We start from the raw sequence: 17,491 nt of genomic DNA, 5'->3' as shown, positions 1-17,491 counted from the left end.
GAGAGCCCTGATGAAAGTATCTTTGGGATTTCTCTCTGGGGCTGGTCAGGTTCCCCAGAGAAGTTTTCCAAGGATATAATCATGCTCTTGTTTACCTTTGTTTAGGAATCAATTTCTCAGGTTTCCTAAATCAATTACTATTCCTTCATTTCCTTTTTAGCTTCTAAAATGTAGCTGCTGTTGTCTCCTTTCCCTCTCTCTTTGTTTTTATATGGCCTGGAGGATAATTTGCGCATCCCCGCCCCATTAGTCTTTAATGGAAACCGCCATTGTTTATTTATAATTTTATTGGAGGGCAACATAGTATACAGACAGAATTGACACAATTACCAGATGGCCCTAAAGTTGTATATATATGAAAAAAGAAATGCTCTTCTGTAATAGTTTGTTTTGCAACAAATAATCTTTCAGGGACGTTGCATTCACCCACTCATTGACGTCAGTCCTCCGCTTGGCGGGGGCAGGATACAATGCAAGAAAGGACTAAAAAAGTAAAAGAAATGCTAGTGACAGCTGTGCAAGGACAGAATAAAACGGCTTTCTGGGGCCCAGGGCAGAGACCGCGCCTCTCTGGAACTGGGAGAGGGTGGGAGGGAGTCTGATCTCGTCGATGATTGGCTAACGTCTAGGACCAATCACGCGTAGCGAGTGGTTTTGCTAATCTTCGTGATCCACCTCCACGTGGGCTTTAGAGGCGCATCTACAAATGGGACCAGAGTACGTGAGAGGGACAGGACAGCTAGCCAATGAGACTTCGGGATGTTAATAGACGTGGTGAGGCTGCTGCCAGGTTGAGGGCGGAAGGAGTTCTGGCTAAGACGGGGAGCGAAAGATGGCGGCAGAACCGCTGCTGTCCAGGCTGTTGGGGTTGCTGCTTTTGGGACTCTTGTTACCCGCAAGCCTGACTGGCGGTGTCGGGAGCCTGAACCTGGAGGAGCTGAGTGAGATGCGTTATGGGATCGAGATCCTGCCGTTGCCTGTCATGGGAGGGCAGGTGAGGAGGCGTAGAGCGGAAGGGTGTCCTGGGCAAGGGGAAGGGGGGAAAGTAAAGGAAGAAGGGCAGCTGTGGAGTCTGCGGCGGGAGCCTAAGGAGAATCGGGAAGAGTAGGCAGGAGTTTTACGATGTCTCCTGAGGATCCAACGGATCTCAGGAGGATCAAGCAGACTGAGCCCCATTCGCTTGGAGCCAGGGACTGGGAGGGTGGGGCTTCCCGCTGTCAGCTTGGGTTCCTCATCGAAACCCCCTCGCACTCCGCCCGCTGGAGAAGGGGTAGTGCTCCCTCCGCACACGAGCCAAACACAGCTGGAGGACTTGTGGCCCATTCTGTTTTAACTGGGCTTTACCCCAGGATCCGAAGAGGGATCTCATTGTTCTTCCTGACCCCAGCCTCTCTTTGCCTCCCTGTCCCCGACTCTCCCTCCCTTTTTTCCCAGAGCCAAGCTTCGGACGTGGTGATTGTTTCCTCTAAGTACAAGCAGCGCTATGAATGTCGCCTGCCAGCTGGAGCCATTCATTTCCAGCGTGAAAGGGAGGAGGAGACACCTGCTTACCAAGGGCCTGGGATCCCCGAGTTGCTGAACCCAATGAAAGATGCTCCTTGCCTGCTGAAGGTGAGGGAGCCTGGGATGGACGGAATGAGGGCGAGGGAACTATGCGCCTGAGAACCGGAGTGTCAGTGAGAAAGGTGGAGTGGGGAGGACCTGTCAGAGTTAAGAAGGCCATTGGAGGCGTAGACATGTTGTACAGAGAGGAAAGAAGCAAAGAATCTTGCAACCACTGGTGCTGAATATAGAGAAGGGTTAGGATAATCTCAGAATAAGGGTTAAGCCAACATTGAGGTGCCTAAAGAGGGTCAGTGTGGGCTGAGATGGGCTCTCCCCTAGGGAAGCCTTCCTGGTAAAGTCACCCACTGTCCCTATCACCCTGCCCCAGTATCCTATTTTATTTTCATCATGGTGCTTTTCATGATCTGAAATCATCTTATTAACTGAATCATCAGTTTGTTTATTTTTGGTCTGAGTCCCAACATTAGAATGTATGTCCATGAGGTCAGAGACTTTAGCTGTATCCCCAGTGGCTAGACGAGCACAAGAAGTGTTATAGACGTCCAATTAATATTTTATGTTTTCCTGGTCTGAGTGCTTCAAGAATGCCTTGATTTCTTACCTTTATGGAGAGCAAAGAGGGTTTTTTTAAATCTTTTAAAAGGGAGGTGTAGAAAGCCCACAGGTGGAAAACAGGCTTTTTCTAAAAAAAAGATTTTGAGATTTTTTTATTGATTTTTAGAGAGAGGGAGAGAAACGTCAATGTAACGAAGCATCAGTTGGCTGTCTCCTGCATGCCCCTTACTGGGGATGTGCCCTGACCAGGAATCGAACCACAACCTTTCCATTCACAACACCCAACCAACTGAGCCACACTGGCCAGGGTGAAAACAGTTAGGCTTTAGAGGTATCTCCCTGAGTCACAGAGTAAAACAACCCTCCCTCCTCTCTGAGAATCTGGCGAATTGAGTGTGGAAGCAGAGGGAGATGAGAAGTAGATGAGAGGTTATGTGTCTTGGAGCCAGGAGAAATTTTGGTTCCAAGAAGAGACATCTGCACTGCATCTCCATGATTTTTTAAATTTTTATTGTCAGACCAAGGACTGGTGGACATATGAATTCTGTTATGGACGCCACATCCAGCAGTACCACATGGAAGGTGACTCACGCCTACATTTTCCCTAAGCCCTCAGCACCCTGTCATGGAAGGTGACCTGCCTCTCCAATCCCCTTCCCTCCTAGTCCTCAGAAGGGAGTAACTGATTCACTGTGGTTTCTCTTGCAGATTCAGAGATCAAAGGTGAAGTCCTCTATCTCGGCTACTACCAATCGGCCTTCGACTGGGATGATGAAACAGCCAAGGTGGCAGGAGTGTGGGATTGGGAGAGAAAGGGTTGCTGGCTGCAAACTAAAAGCCCTGACAAGAAGGGGAGGGTCAGGATTCGCTGATATGTTTCTTGGAGTGTGGTGGTCATTCTTACCCCTTGCTCTCTTTCTCACGCCCCATCTCTCTCCTGCCTGATGTTCTTCCTCCCCAGGCCTCTAAGCAGCATCGCCTGAAACGCTACCACAGCCAGACCTATGGCAACGGGTCCAAGTGTGACCTCAACGGGAGGCCCCGGGAGGCTGAAGTTCGGGTGAGTCTTGAAAAAGGGAAGTTATACTTCCTCAGTGACAATACAGATTCTAATGGAAGAAGGCAAAGTTGCATTTACAATCAAGACGTTCTCTCCCAGGCCCTAAAGCCTAACTTTAAGACTCATATTTCCAGCTACCAGCTGGATGTCACTGCCTGGAGATTCAGAAGCAGTTCTAGTCAACATTTCCCAAACCCTCCCCTCTAAACCCCCAAACACGCTTACTCTTTTGTACTTGTGTCTCCTTTCTGTCACCTAAGCTAGAAATCTGAGTGTTATTATTTGACTCTTCTTTCTCCTTCTCTGTCTTCCTTTCTTCATTTAATGACTCTTCTGTGAAATCGTGCTGGTGTAGGTATTAGGCTCTGCTCTGGGGACACATGGTGGGCAAACATGCAGCCCCTGCCCTCACGAAATGCACAGTCTAGAAAGGAAGACAGATGTTAACAAAAGAATCACAGAAATGAGTCTGAGATTACAAACTGAGGAGTGATATGGAGAAAAGGAATTTAGTTTTCTCAGAGTAAATACCAAAGCCCATTTATTCTATTCTAGATTTCTCTCACAGCTCTCCTCTTCTTTCTTGTGCTTGGTACCTTCATCCCTCACCTGCATAACTGCCAATAGCCTCTCTCTTTTTTAAGGTTTTTTATTAATTTTTAGAGAGAGAGGAAGGGAGAGGGGGTTATAGAGAAAGAGAGAAACATCAATGTGAGAAAGAAACATCAATCAGCTACCTCTTGTACACCCCCTACCAGGGATCAAGCCGCAACCCGGGCATGTGGCCTGACCAGGAATCGAACTGGCAACCTTTTGGTGCATGGGATGACGCCCAACCAATTGAGCCAAACCATCCAGGGCCCAACAGCCGCTCTTAACAAGTGTTCCTGATCTAGTTTCCTTAGTGAGTTCAGGCAGGCAGGCAGATGTATGGTGGGAAAAGTTTCTTAGGTGATTCTATTGTGCATTTACAAATACACCTGTAGAGAGCCACGTGACACAAGAATTATCTTTCTGTAATACTGATTTGCACATGCAGTTGTATGCTGGTAAATGTTGAACAGCCAGATTACCAGGGTATAGGGTAAAGGGGGTGAAGAGAGGATCCCTGATATAATGTTTGCCAATATCCCCACCATGGCTCAATTCATGCTATCACCATGATGTCAACTGTATTACAAAATTCTTGAAAATTTCCCAGTTGGCTCTTGTGAACTAGTGTGAGCTGGACCCAACACAGCACTATAAGCATGTGTCACTCCTCTGCCCAGACCAGAAAACCTTTGATGATTCTGCCTTGTTTAAAGGGTAAGTTCCAAATATTTCAACTCAGACCAAGGTGGTAGCAGCAGAGGTGGTGGAGAACAGTTGGATTCTGAATGTATTTTGAAGGTAGAGCCAATAAGATTTGTTGATAGATTGGATGTGGAGTGGAGTCAAGTATGACTCCAGGGTTTTTAGCTTGAGCAACTGGAAGAATGGAACTGTCATTTAGTAAAGTGGGAAGGAACAGTTTTGGAGGAGAAAACTAGGTTGGTGTTGGGCATATGAAAGTCAAATGCCTATTTAGACATTTCAGTGGTGATATCCAGCTGGTAGTTGGCTCTGATATTTTGGAGTTAGGGATGAGGTCTGGCTTGGAGATAAAAATACTCATTGTGCTTCCGTCCCACTGGCCTTTTTTCTGTCCTTTGAACCAGTGGGTCTCTGCCTAGAGCTATCTTCCCACAGCTATTTGAATGGCTGGATCCATCTTCTCATTCCGATTATATATCCCTGTGACACCACAGGGAGATCTGATGTGTGCACGCTTCGACTCCCATCCTGGTAAACATCTGCAGTGTTTTATAGTCTTCAAAGCATTTATCATTTCTTGAAATTGTCTTCTTTCTTTGAGTTTAATCTCTTTCTCTCCCTGTCTACCCCCACTAGAATAAGCTCCAGGAAGGCAAGGACAATGTCTGTCTTATTTTCTGATATATCCTCAAGTAGGTGCCCAGAAATTATTCACTGAATGAAAGGAATGAATGATAAGCCAGTTCAAATGTCATCTATTTTATGTGACCTTTCTTGACTAACTCAGAAAGTTAGTTGTGTTCCTTCAGATATTCCTATATATACATCCATGTTTTAGTCTGGGCTGCTATAACAAATACCATAGGCTGGGTAGCTTATAAACAACAGGAACTTATTTCTCACAATTCTGGAAGCTGGAAGTTGGAGATCAGGGTACCAGCATGGTCAGGCGAGGGCTTTCTTCCAGGTCAGAAGGGGCTAGTTAGCTCTGTGGGGGTTCTTATAAGAACACTAATCCCATTCCTGAGGGCTCTATACTCATGACCTAATCACCTCCTAAAGGCCCCACCTCCAGATATCATCACATTGGGCATTTTGGATTTCAACATAGGAATTTTAGGGGTACACAAACATTCAGACCAGAGCAGCTCACAAGCATCCACATATATATAATCTATTACAGCACTTCGTTGTATTCTCATTATTTCTTAATTTCTTTGTAACTTCAGTAGGCCAAGAACTGAGGGAGAAGACTGCATTTTCCTCATATCTGTTGAACTTATGCCATTTGCCAAGCACTGTTAATAGAAACTGGGGATAAAAGGATGACTGAGAGACCAAGTCCATTAAGTGAATGGCCACAACAAGCAGGATAGATACTCTGACAGGTGAAGTACATACCATAGGGGAGCACAAAATTAGGGAAATAACCGAGTCTAGGTAAAGGAGAGGCCTTTGGAAAAAAGTGACCTTTGAACTGACGATTGAAGGAGAAGGAGTTGGCCCAGCAGCTGTAGAGGAGAGGGAAAGGGGAGCACTAGTGAGAGGGCTGCGGGGTTGAGAAGGGTGCTGCTTTGTTGTTTTGTGTTGTAAGATGGCTTTTTTTTTTTTTTTTACAGCATAGTGGTTAGACATTTTATAACTTAAGAAGTGATCCTTCTGATAAGTCTAGTACCCACCTGACACCATACATAGTTAATATTATTGACAGTATTCCTTATGCTGTACTTTATTTCCATCCCCAGGACTACTTTGTACCTGTTCATTTGTACTTCCTTTTTTTTTAGCAGAATTTTATGGTTTTATTAACACAAAGATAGTGTTCACACAATTTATCTATTCATTTTCGTCGCTGCACGGCCTGGCATTGGGATTGGTGACTCTGATGGCCAGCTGGGCTGCACTTTCCACAGTGGCTTGTGGGTCTTTGAGGAGACACAGAACAATCTCAGCACAGTAAGATTTGCTGCACATCAGCAGCACTTCAAGCTCCTTGACACTGTGGATCAGGAACTTCTGAGAGCCACTGGGCAGCGTGTGCTTTGTTTTCTTGTTGCTTCCATAACCAGTGTTGGGCATTAAGATCTGGCCCTTGAATCTCCTGTGCACCCTGTTGTCAGTGCCTCTGGGTTTCTGTCAGTTATACTTAACTTTGACATATCTGTATGACTGGTGCCAAATGAACTTCTTGGTCCTCCTTTTGATAATCTTGGCGTTTCACGAGGGATCTGAGAGCAGCCATGGTGCCAAGGAGGAGATGGCTGCCACCTGCCAATTTGTACTTCTTACCCCCTTTCCTATTTCACCTATCCCCCCAAACTCCCTCCCGTCCAGCCACCATCAGTTTGTTCTCCGTATCTATGAAACTGTTTTTATTTTGTGTGTTTTTTAGGTTTTAGATATAAGTGGTATTTGGCTTTCTCTGTCTGACTTAGTTCACTTAGCATAATATCCTCTAGGTCCATCCATGGTGTCAAAGATGGTAAGATTTCATTCTTTTTTATGGCTGAGTAATATTCCACTGTATATATGTACCATGTATTTACCCATTTGTCTATCCATGGGCACTTAGGTTTCTTCTATATCTCGGCTATTGTCAATAACGCTGCAATGAACATAGGGTGCATGTATCTTTTCAAATTAATGTTTTGGATTTATTCGGATATATACCCAGAAGTGGAATTGCTGGGACATCAGATAGTTCTATTTTTAGTTTTTTGAGGAACCTCCATGCTGTTTTCCAGAGTGGCCATTCCAATTTGCAGACAAGATAGGAGCATGTTTAAATGCTGTTGGATGGACCTACTAGAAAGGAGAGACTGAGGTACAAGAGAAAGAAGGAGAATAGAATGTGGGCAGGGCAGGGATGCAGAACACAAAAGAGCAGTTACCTTGAGGAGCGGGGCTCCAGGGTTATAACGAAAATGAAAAGGTGATGTTTTTGCTTGAGAGTCTGGAAGTTTTAGTGACAGAAACTTGAGGACGTTCCTGCCTGGTTGCTTCTCTTTTTTAGTTCTCATATCCTAACAAACCACTCAAGTTCCTAGCCTGTGTGATAGAGTAAATCCCTCACTCCAGGGCGGGAACAGTGAAATTCCATCTTTCCCATGCCTCAGTAGGAGCAGTGTAAATAACAGTAGGGAAAAGTACAGTTTTCATGGGGTTTGGGAACAATGAAATAAAATAGTTAGTCATTTGGAATTAAATAAATTTGGGTCCCTATTTCAGTTCTTATGTAAAAGTTCAGAGAGATCTAGGATTTTTTTCCTTTAAATTTTTAATTATGAAACATTTCAAACATAGAGAAAATAACATCATAGAGACCCATAAATCCACTGCCAAGTTAAATAGATGTTAAATTTCACCATATTTGCTTCAGATCTCTGTTTTGTTTTGTTTTTAATTGATTTTTAGAGAGAGAGAAACATCGATGTGAGAAACAATGATTGGTTGCCTCCCATTTGTGCCCTCACCAGGAATCTAACCTGCAACCTTTTGGTGTCCCAGATGATGCTCCAAACAACTGAGCCATCCAGCCAGGACCCTTTTCCCATTTTAAAATTGCATTATTTGTCTTTTTATTATTGAGTTATAAAATTTCTTTATATTCTGGATACAAGTCCCTTATCAAAATATGTGTCTTGTAAGTATTTTCTCCCATACTATGGGTTGTCATTTTACATTCTTGATTGAAGCCTTTGCAGCACAGAAGCTTTAATTTTGGTGAATTCCAATTTACCTATTTTTCTTTTTGTACTGTTGATGTCATATCTAATAAATCATTGCCTTATCTAAGGCCTTGCAGACTTACACCTATGTTTCTCTCTAAGAGTTTTATAGCTTTACATTTAGGTCTCTGATCCATTTGGAGTTAATTTTTGTACAAATGGTATGAGGTAGGAGTTCAACTTCATTCTTTTGTATGTAGATATCCAGTTGTTGAAAAGATTATTCCCATTGAATTATCTTGGTAACCTTGTTGCAGATCAAATGACGATAAAAATGAAGGTTATTTTCTGGACTCTCAATTTTACTTCATTGGTCTATATAACTGGATAGGAATTCCTAAGAACTAAAGGTAATTATTGGTTGTTATTACTATTTATTTGCCTCTCTGTCCTCACAGTTCCTCTGTGACGAGGGAGCTGGTATTTCTGGGGACTACATTGATCGTGTGGATGAGCCCTTGTCCTGCTCCTATGTGCTGACCATTCGGACTCCTCGGCTCTGCCCCCATCCTCTCCTCCGGCCCCCACCCAGTGCTGCTCCCCAAGCCATTCTCTGCCACCCTGCCCTGCAGCCTGAGGAGTACATGGCCTACATTCAGAGGCAAGCTGGTGAGTAATTGAAAGAGCAAGGAGAGGAAAGAGACATGGGGAGGGACATGCAGAAGGTAAAGTGCTGAAGAGCCCAGAGGAATGCGTCCCTGTCTTGCCTGCATGCTTTTTCTCGGTAGACTCCAAGCAGTATGAAGAGAAAATGATAGAGGAGCTGCAAGACCCTCAAATGTGGAGTGAGACCAAATCTGGGGTGGTACCTACAAAGAGAGCAGGTAGGAACTTGCTTCACCTGTACCATGAAACTTGTTTCCATTTCTTCCATTCCTCAGTCTTACTGTCCTGGACTGACTTTTGGGTGTGGGGTGAAAAAGTACTATGGGCCCTTCCCCCTTGGTAATAGAGGAGGGAATGTCTTCATTCTCTTTGTGCCCTTCCATTTCTCCCCTCCTTTATGATTCCTCCCTGTTCTCTGTATCCCAGGTGCAAGCCCAACCAAGGATGGCAGTAAGGAATCAGATTTCTGGAAGATGATTCATGAACCAGAGGACCAAGTCCAAGGAAGGGACGAAGCACAGGCTGAGGTGAGAGCCAGCCTCCTAGCCATTTCTCTGATGAGGCTGAACCTGGGCTTTGGGATAGAGGGCCACTCAAGCTGAGATCATTATGAAATGACCTGCATCTGTCTAAGGATGCAAGGATATATCCAGAACCATTGCCTTAAGAGTATAAACATGTTTGCATTCTTGTCTCTGCCGTCTTCTTATCAGGAGCAGGAAACAAACATTGAGCCAGCAGATCCAGCTCCAGGCTCTCCCAGTGGTGAGTGAACCCTCCATGTCTCCTTTACTGCTTGAATGTATTTTCCAGTGGGCAGGGGTGGGGGTAAATGTAGAAATAAACACTAGGAGGGAAGTTGGGCAGCCAGGACAGCAGGGAATTCATTTTTACAGGAGTTAGTACTTTTTCTAGACAACAATTCTCTTCTATGGAGGTAGCAGACGTGGTGGTTCCACTACTTGGTGACTTTGTAATCTTGGACGATTTCACTTAACCTCAGTTTCGTCACCCATAACATGTGGGTAATCACTCCTACTTTAGAGGTGATTATGAGATTAAATGTGAATGTCTGGAACTGAGTAAACAATAAATGGAGAACAGGATCCAGGGAAGAGGAGCACCTGGCTCCAGAATCTCTTCTGGAGTCACCAAAACTGGAGTGATTGCCAGAAGGGCCTCGGCCGTACATGAAAGAGCAGGGGCCTTAGCAACTTGTAGGCATCCTTCTCTCTCTTGCCTGAGTCTACCTTAGGCCAGTGCTTTCTGGAGGGCTATATTGGCCCCTATCTTTCTGACCAGACAGATAGCTCCTGGAGACTGGGACCAATCCTTGGTCTCCTGAGCTCCTCTCCCTAGGAAGTCAAAATAGAGTTTAAGACACAATGGGTTCATTACTATTTTTCCATCTCAGATTTTCAGAACAATGTGCAGGTCAAAGTCATCCGGAGTCCTGCAGACTTGATTCGATTGATAGAGGAGCTGAAAGGTGGAGCCAAAAAGGTATGGGCCCTGCTCAAGGGATGGGTGGGACCTGTCCCCTGGTGGGAGCCTTTGGCGAACCACCCTCACCTGGGCCTGAGCTGAGCCCCATAGAGCTCACTTGCTGCCTTTACTTCCCTTCAGCCCCCACCACCACCCCCCAGCTCCCCTTTGTCTGCCCCCACCGTGTGTCCCTACTGAAACCCCAACCATCTACCTTTTTCTTTTGGTCCCATCTACCCAGGGGAAGCCACATGCAGGCCAAGAGCAGCCTGAAGACGATGCTGCAGAAGTCCCTCAAAGGGAACCAGAGGTGAAGGAAAAGGGGGACGCAGAACATCCGAATGAGGTGGAAGAAGAAGAGGAGGAGGAGGATGACGATGAAGATGAGGATGAACGGCAGTTACTGGGGGAATTTGAAAAGGAACTGGAAGGGATACTGCTCCCGTCAGACCGAGAGCGGCTCCGTTCGGAGGTGAAGGCTGGCATGGAGCAGGAGCTGGAGAACATTATCCAGGAGGTGAGCACAGCTGTTCCTCCTTTGCCTCTGTAGCTGTCTGCTCCTGTGGGCAAGGCAGGCTGAGGGGCTGGAAGAAAGCAAAGGTCAGCACCTAGCACGGCATGAGGCCTGGCCAGGCTCTCTGAAATGTTAGTTTATTTAATTAAAAGGGGGGATGGCAGGGAAGGGGAATCAGAGAGAGGGATGGTCTTAGACATGACTCTCCTGTGGAGCATGGACCACTAACCTTCACTGCCCCTTGACTCTCCACTCCCCACTTGGACACTCCAGACAGAGAAGGAGCTGAACCCAGATGGGCTGAAGAAGGAGTCAGAGCGGGATCGGGCTATGCTGGCCCTGACATCCACTCTCAACAAACTCATCAAAAGGCTGGAGGAAAAGCAGAGTCCAGAGCTAGTGAAGAAGCACAAGAGAAGGAAGATTGTCCCCAGAAAGCCTCCCCCCTCCCTCCGACCAGCAGGTGAGAGCTGTCATCCGGGAAGCCAAGTCCCTTGTCTTTATCCCTCAGCAGGAGGGTGACATGTTCTTTCCCTTCTGAGGGGGCTCACTCTCTTCCCTGTTTCTGAAACACTGCTCTCACTCTTGCCTTCTTTCCACCACCTCCGTCCCTTTGCCTGGTTGTCTTCTATTCATCCCTTTGGGAAGCAGCTTCTAGAGCATGTCTATCTTGTTTTCTGACTGGCTTCCATACGCCCAGTGCTTAGCACTTTGACAGACACATAGTGGGTGGTCAGTAGATCTTAAATGAGTTACAGTGAGCCTGTGTGCTGAAGACCACACATCTGTGCAGGATGCAGCCCTTCAACAGTTAGGACTTTGCACCAGGAGAGATCCCAGTGGGCAGGCTGTGAATAGGCAGCCAGCTGCTCATAAAGCAATTGCCTGGACAGATTTGAAGTAATCTCTTCTTCTTGCACCCTCTTGTGTCCATTCCGTGCGTGGGGTTCTATGGGTGTGGAGATCAGACATTCCAAATGGAATGTTAGTTTCAAACATTCCATCCTACTTTCTCTATAAACAATTGAAGTGTCTTTTGAGCACCAACATGGGGAGTGCCAAACCACAGCTTTTCAGCCTGCTGCTGCTTTCTTTCTTTTTCAAATTATAAGAGAAAGTTTATTAGGAAGTTACAGAGGTAGTAGAAGTGAGCCAGCTGGGCTGTGTAGGCTCATGAAACAAGTTATAGAAGCAGTCCAGCTGGTGTGGCTCAGCCATTGAGCGTCAACTATGAACCAGGGGGTCACAGCTCCATTCCTGGTCAGGGCACATGCCCAGGTTTTGAGCTTGATCCCCAGTAGGGGGCATGTAGGAGGCAGTGGATCAATGACTCTCTCTCATTATTGATGTTTCTATCTCTCTCTCTCTCCCTTCCTCTCTCTGAAATCATTTAAAAATTAAAGAAAGAAAGAAAGAAAGAAAGAGAGAGAGAGAGAGAGATGGGGGGGAGAGAGAGAGGGAGGGAGGGAAGGAAGGAAGGGAAGAAAGGAAGAAAAGAAAAAAAGAAAAGAGAAGAGAGAGAAAGAAAGAAAGAAGAAGAAAGAAAGAGAAAGAGAGAGAGAGAAAGAAAGAAAGAAAGAAAGAAAGAAAGAAAGAAAGAAAGAAAGAAAGAAAGAAAGAGAAAGAAAGAGAGAGAAAGAGAAAGAAAGAAAGAGAGAGAGAAAGAGAAAGAAAGAAAGAAAGAAAGAAAGAAAGAAAGAAAGAAAGAAAGAAAGAAAGAAAGAAAGAAAGAAAGAAAAAGAAAGAAAGAGAGAGAGAAAGAAAAGAAGGGCCCTCGGAGCTTAGGAGAGGGAAAGACAAAGGTAATGGGCCTGGGGAAGAAGAGGTGGAGGGAAAGGCATAGGTGTGCTGCTGAGAGGGAGAGTGGGCCCCTGCTTCTTAAAACAAAATTTCTTTGTAGGCCCAGGGTGGCCTAATTTTTGCGTCAGAAAACAATTGTTTTCCTGTAGGTGATGGGTAGAATTATTGGCTCTGGACAGAAGAAGGGAAGCTGCAATTGGTGGGGGGAGCTTTATAGGCCGGAATGGAATGGAATGGACTGATTTATTTTGGGCCCTGGCTCATATGCATGTTTGAGGTGCAGTAACTGCCACAACCAATTGATGGCTTAGGGAGAAGTGACCACCACAGCCCCTAACCCAGGAGTCACGGCTCTGCTTTGTGTCTCCCTGTGTCTCCCCCTCTAAGAGGAGGATCCTGAGCACAGAGTCCGGGTCCGGGTCACCAAGCTCCGTCACAGAGGCCCCAATCAGGATCTGACAGTCCTCGAGATGAAACGGGAAAACCCACAGCTGAAACAAATCGAGGGGCTGGTGAAAGAGCTGCTGGAGAGGGAGGGACTCACAGCTGAAGGTGGGCCCTGGGGGGGGGGGCTGGATAAGAGCTGTTGGAAGGGCTTGCTGCTGGAAACGGAGGGGCTGGGTCAAGGTGGACTAGAAACCTCAGCTGGGACCTGGGGGACAGAGGATCTGCACTGAAGCTCCCCTGCTTTGTCTCCTCTCATTGCCCATCCCCCTTCTTTCTAGGGAAAATTGAGATCAAAATTGTCCGACCAGGGGCTGAAGGGACTGAGGAGGATGCACGCTGGCTGACTGATGAGGACACGAAAAACCTTAAGGAGATTTTCTTCAATATCTTGGTGAGAGGAGCCCTACCTCCAAGTCCTGGACCTCCAGCCGGCCCCCTCTAGTGTACCGTGGTGTTGAGAGCCTGGTTAAGTGACACAGGCACATCCCAACCTTGCCACTTTCTAAGCTTCATTTTCCTCATCTATAAGAGTGGCTGGTAGTTCTGGCAGCTGGGTGTTTGGGCCCTTGGCAAGAACCCTGTAAGAAGTGGGTGCCCATCCCTGCCTTCTGCATGCTACTAGTTCCTGGATCCTCCAGTACCCAGTGCTCCCCTGGGCTCACCTGCCAGCACTCCAGCTCACCCCGTTTCCCCCTCACCAGGTACAGGGAGCTGAAGAGGCACAGAAGGAACGGCAGCGACAGAAAGAGCTGGAGAGCAATTACCGCAGGGTGTGGGGCTCTGGAGGTGGGGAGGGCACAGGGGACCTGGATGAGTTTGACTTCTGAGACCACTACTACCATCGGTTGGCCAAGGAGTCAAGTCTTCCTAGATTGGCCCCACTGCCTCCCCACTCATCTCCCACCCCCTGGGACCCTGAAGGTAAAACAGTAGAGTAAAGCTGAGCTGTGGACTTCTGGGGCCCCAACCAGGGGTGTAGAAGGGCCATGGGGTGAGTACTGCTGCTACTGCTGAGAGCTGCCCTGAAGACCACCCTAGCCCTGTGAGTTTTGCTCTCCGAGGCTTCTCCCCACATCCCTTGCCTGTTATGTCCCTTAACTTGTTGGTCCCTGTTCCCTCCCTACCTAGAGATCTTTTGAATGGAGTAGAACAGGGGGAACAAAAAGTGTGTGCTGTGTAATAGGCCCTAAGAGACTGGCCCCGACCCTGCCCTGCTGCTATTGGGAGTCACCTACCCCCTTCCCTTGGATTGGCTTGGGATTTCCTGCTCCTTTCCCTTCCCATACTGTTCCCTACAATCTGTGCTTCTGAGTTGAGGTGCCTTCCTCTGTTGCTGAGAAAATGGGAGAAAGTTGCCCACCACCTCTGACACAATCCAGCGAAAAGGGTGGGGTACAGACCCACCCATCATGTTGTTGAACAATCAGGTTTCTAAATAAAGAACTGGACCATCACTCCATTAATGTGTTTTTTTCTTCTGTGGTGGAGGGGGGGTGGGTAAGTGGGGTGGGGGCTCAAGTAGGGAAGAGGCTTGGTGCTCCCTTCAGGGTGGAGCACACAGTCTCATCCTGTTCTACAATCCTCTCCTCCCAGGTGGTATCAGTGGGGGCCTGGAGTACAGGAATAGACCAGGACAGATAAGCAAGCCAGACCACTGGCCTGGCAAAGACTGAAACACCTACAGTCCTGTCATCCCTCCTTTTCCTCATCTGTCCATTTCTGTTCATTCTCCTCTCCCCATTTACTTCCCTGAAAGCCAATTGCACACCCATGGTGTTAGCCTGCCACCGGCTCTCCCTTCTGCTGAACTCTCTCCCTGTACCATGCTGCAGATCCTACTTGCCAGCCATATCCCATCCACACCTGGCCACACCACTCAACATCTCCCAGGAAAAAACCTCTTCCTTTAGCCATGCCCAGAGAAAGGGCTGCTGCCCACAAGGCTAGCTTCATAATATGCCAAGGCGTCTCCATTTCTTCCTCATCATTGCCAAGTGCAGGTGTGGATTCACCCAACCCCTCCTTTCGCTTTCTCCCAATCCCTGAGGTGTACAGCATTTCTGCTGAAGATGCTCCACTGACTCACAAGGTAAGAAAATAGCTAGAGGGCATGGAACTGCCAGGTCTCCAAAAGTGGAAAGTGGGATTCGTTATTGTTGAAGGAGGTTGTATGAGACTGACCCTCTTCTTGCTGACTGTGTGCCTACTGAGCATGTTACACTTAAATTGTTTTACTTAGAAATGTAATAGGTAGATGTATAAAATCCTGCTTCCCCAGACCCATTTGGGCATCTTGAAGAGAGGGATGCTGCACTTGTGCAAGATCTGAGACATGGCCTCAAGAGCAGCTGTAGTCGGCATGCTGGGTTCAAATCCTCACCCCTCTTACAGTCAGTGGAGCCTTGAACGAGATAACTTTTCAAGTGCTGTTTCCTCATGGGTAGATCATGGGTAATTATACTGGCCTCGTAGGGATAGTATGTGTCATGCTCTTAGCCCAGTCCCTGGCCCACAGTAAGTGCAGAGGAGTTCTGAAGAGACCAAATGGAGGCAGGAGCCTTAGAAGGAATCCCAGAAGTTGATCAGAAGTTACAATAGGATCTTTTAGAATGTGAAGGTGGGGAGAAGCTGGGACAGGAGGGTTATCTTTGATTTGATGTAGATGGAGTCTCATCAGAAAACAGTTCTGGAATCCTCACTAGATTTAATCATTTTGTACTTCTAATAATAAATTTCTTTTTACTTTCCTTTGGCTTTTGGTGAAAATCCCATGGAGGAGGTTGGTTTGCCCCAGCTGTGCTAAGGCAAACAAGGGGAGTGGAGCAGGGTGTGTGGTAGATAGCAACCAAGTGAGGCGGGGTTGGGGAGGGCAGCTGGTAGCAGGAATCAAGGCAAGGACACCCAGGGCAAGCTGGGAGGGTGGCATGGGTAGCAACTCTCCTTCAGCCCCTCAGGGAGTCCCCTTCTAGAGTCCTATCCTGCCACCACCTGGAGTGTATATTTTGTTACCCATCCACTACCACCTTTTACATCTCCAGCCAGGCCAAAGATGCAGCCCATGAAAAAAGAATCCCGTGGATTACTCAGTGTTGGGATTTGCTGTGGGGGTTCCTGACGCCTTGACTACATTTCACTGGCTGGATATGAAAGGACCCTCCCCCGGCCTGTGGTTCCCTGTGGTAATTCCATTCTCTCCATGGGCCCTGTTTCCTCCCCATACTCTGTCTCACTGTTGAGCTTCTGAAGAAGGAAGTAAACTTTTGCCACCAAGAAGGAAAGATGAAGGGGGAGAATCCAGGGTCTCTGAGCTGTAAGGGAGAATGGCCAGGTCTTCTAGTTGTCTTCTTTGCTACTTGCCCCTCTTCCTCTCACTTTGCCTTCCCAAACCACACCTGCATCTGCATCTGTCGCTGCACTGCACCCCTTAATCCACCTTTTCCTCTATCAGGCCACTGTGCTGGGTGGTCACCCAGCCTAGGATCCTGCAGAACCAGGGCCTCCGTGTGAATGGGACCTGGCCCCATTGCTGCAACCACACCTAGTTAGCTCGGTGGCTCACCTGCAGCTGAATGTCCATCGTGGGGCTGAGGGCCAGCACCAACTCTACTGGAAGACACTGGGCCACTGACTGGTCCATCAAGGTGGATGACAGCACGTGCCCAGCCTGCATTGGCTGCTGGCCCAATGCCACCCCACCTATCCCTTTCCCAGGGCAAACACTTTTCGCTGTACATGAGGAATGAACAGCAGGACTGACTGTGCTGAAGCAGGAGATGCTGCAGCTGTTGGAGGCAGCACTGGTCACAGGATGCTATGGCCTCAGTGGTCCTGTAGATGACATGGAAGTGGGCAAATGTCCACTGGGCATGAAGTTCATGGACATCAGGGACCTCTGAGGCTGGGAGATCTTGCACCTCTTCCATCTCGGCCAAGAGAAGAACCCCTATTGTAATCTCTACTTCTGGTACCAGGTGCTCAAGGTGAGCAGGCTAGCCTGGGATAGTCTCCCTGGAGCAGGCCCTGGAGCCCTTACCAGGTGCCCAATATATACCACCCAGGTAACCTAACCAAGGCAACCTGGCTATGAAGTGGAGGGCCTAGTTTCAAAATCAGATCTGACTCCAAAGTTCCTGTTCTTAACCAAAACTGCCCCATCTCACTTCTCCAGGCTGCTCCCACTCCCTTCCTCTCCTTTAAACTCCACACCCTAACTCCTTCCCAGAACTGAGGTCATCTTGGGAGTCAGTGACTTCTCTGCTCCCTGGACCCCCACTGTTGCTCTCACCTGCCTGTCTCCTTCTACTACGTGATCCCAGACCTGTTGTACATGATGGAGTATCTGACCTGCCATCTAGGTGCTCTTGGATATCCTGCCACCAGCCACAGCAGGAGGCACCCTCTGGCAGTCGCCCTCTGCCACCTCCAGTTCCCCAC

The 17,491-nt window shown here is 47.5% G+C and overlaps 1 protein-coding gene and 1 pseudogene across 3 annotated transcripts; one reads left to right on the top strand and one right to left on the bottom strand.

Annotated features, from left to right (window-relative positions):
* Positions 1-639: 639 nt before the first annotated feature.
* OS9 (OS9 endoplasmic reticulum lectin) lies at positions 640-14,511 on the top strand. 2 transcript variants are annotated; one of them, XM_081127974.1, is made up of 15 exons: positions 774-994; positions 1,435-1,611; positions 2,640-2,703; positions 2,830-2,906; positions 3,083-3,181; positions 8,604-8,814; positions 8,934-9,029; positions 9,238-9,338; positions 9,525-9,576; positions 10,226-10,314; positions 10,538-10,813; positions 11,084-11,273; positions 12,998-13,162; positions 13,336-13,448; positions 13,759-14,511. In XM_081127974.1, exons 1-15 carry the CDS (start codon positions 833-835, stop codon positions 13,882-13,884), a joined length of 1,998 nt encoding a protein of 665 aa, XP_080984100.1. In that variant the 5' UTR covers positions 774-832; the 3' UTR covers positions 13,885-14,511. The 2 variants fall into 2 exon arrangements, with proteins under 2 accessions (XP_080984101.1, XP_080984100.1); XM_081127975.1 differs by lacking the exon at positions 12,998-13,162 and having other exon boundaries at positions 640-994.
* LOC308553184 (large ribosomal subunit protein eL32 pseudogene) lies at positions 6,314-6,740 on the bottom strand (annotated as a pseudogene). Its single transcript has one exon. The product of its transcript is annotated as a large ribosomal subunit protein eL32 pseudogene (transcript).
* Positions 14,512-17,491: the final 2,980 nt, after the last annotated feature.

The sequence above is a fragment of the Miniopterus schreibersii genome (genome assembly GCF_964146895.1).
Source record: "Miniopterus schreibersii genome assembly, chromosome: 2".
Lineage (NCBI taxonomy): Eukaryota > Metazoa > Chordata > Mammalia > Chiroptera > Miniopteridae > Miniopterus > Miniopterus schreibersii.
The sequence above is the reverse complement of the archived record's forward strand: the minus strand, read 5'-3'. Positions and strand labels throughout refer to the sequence as shown.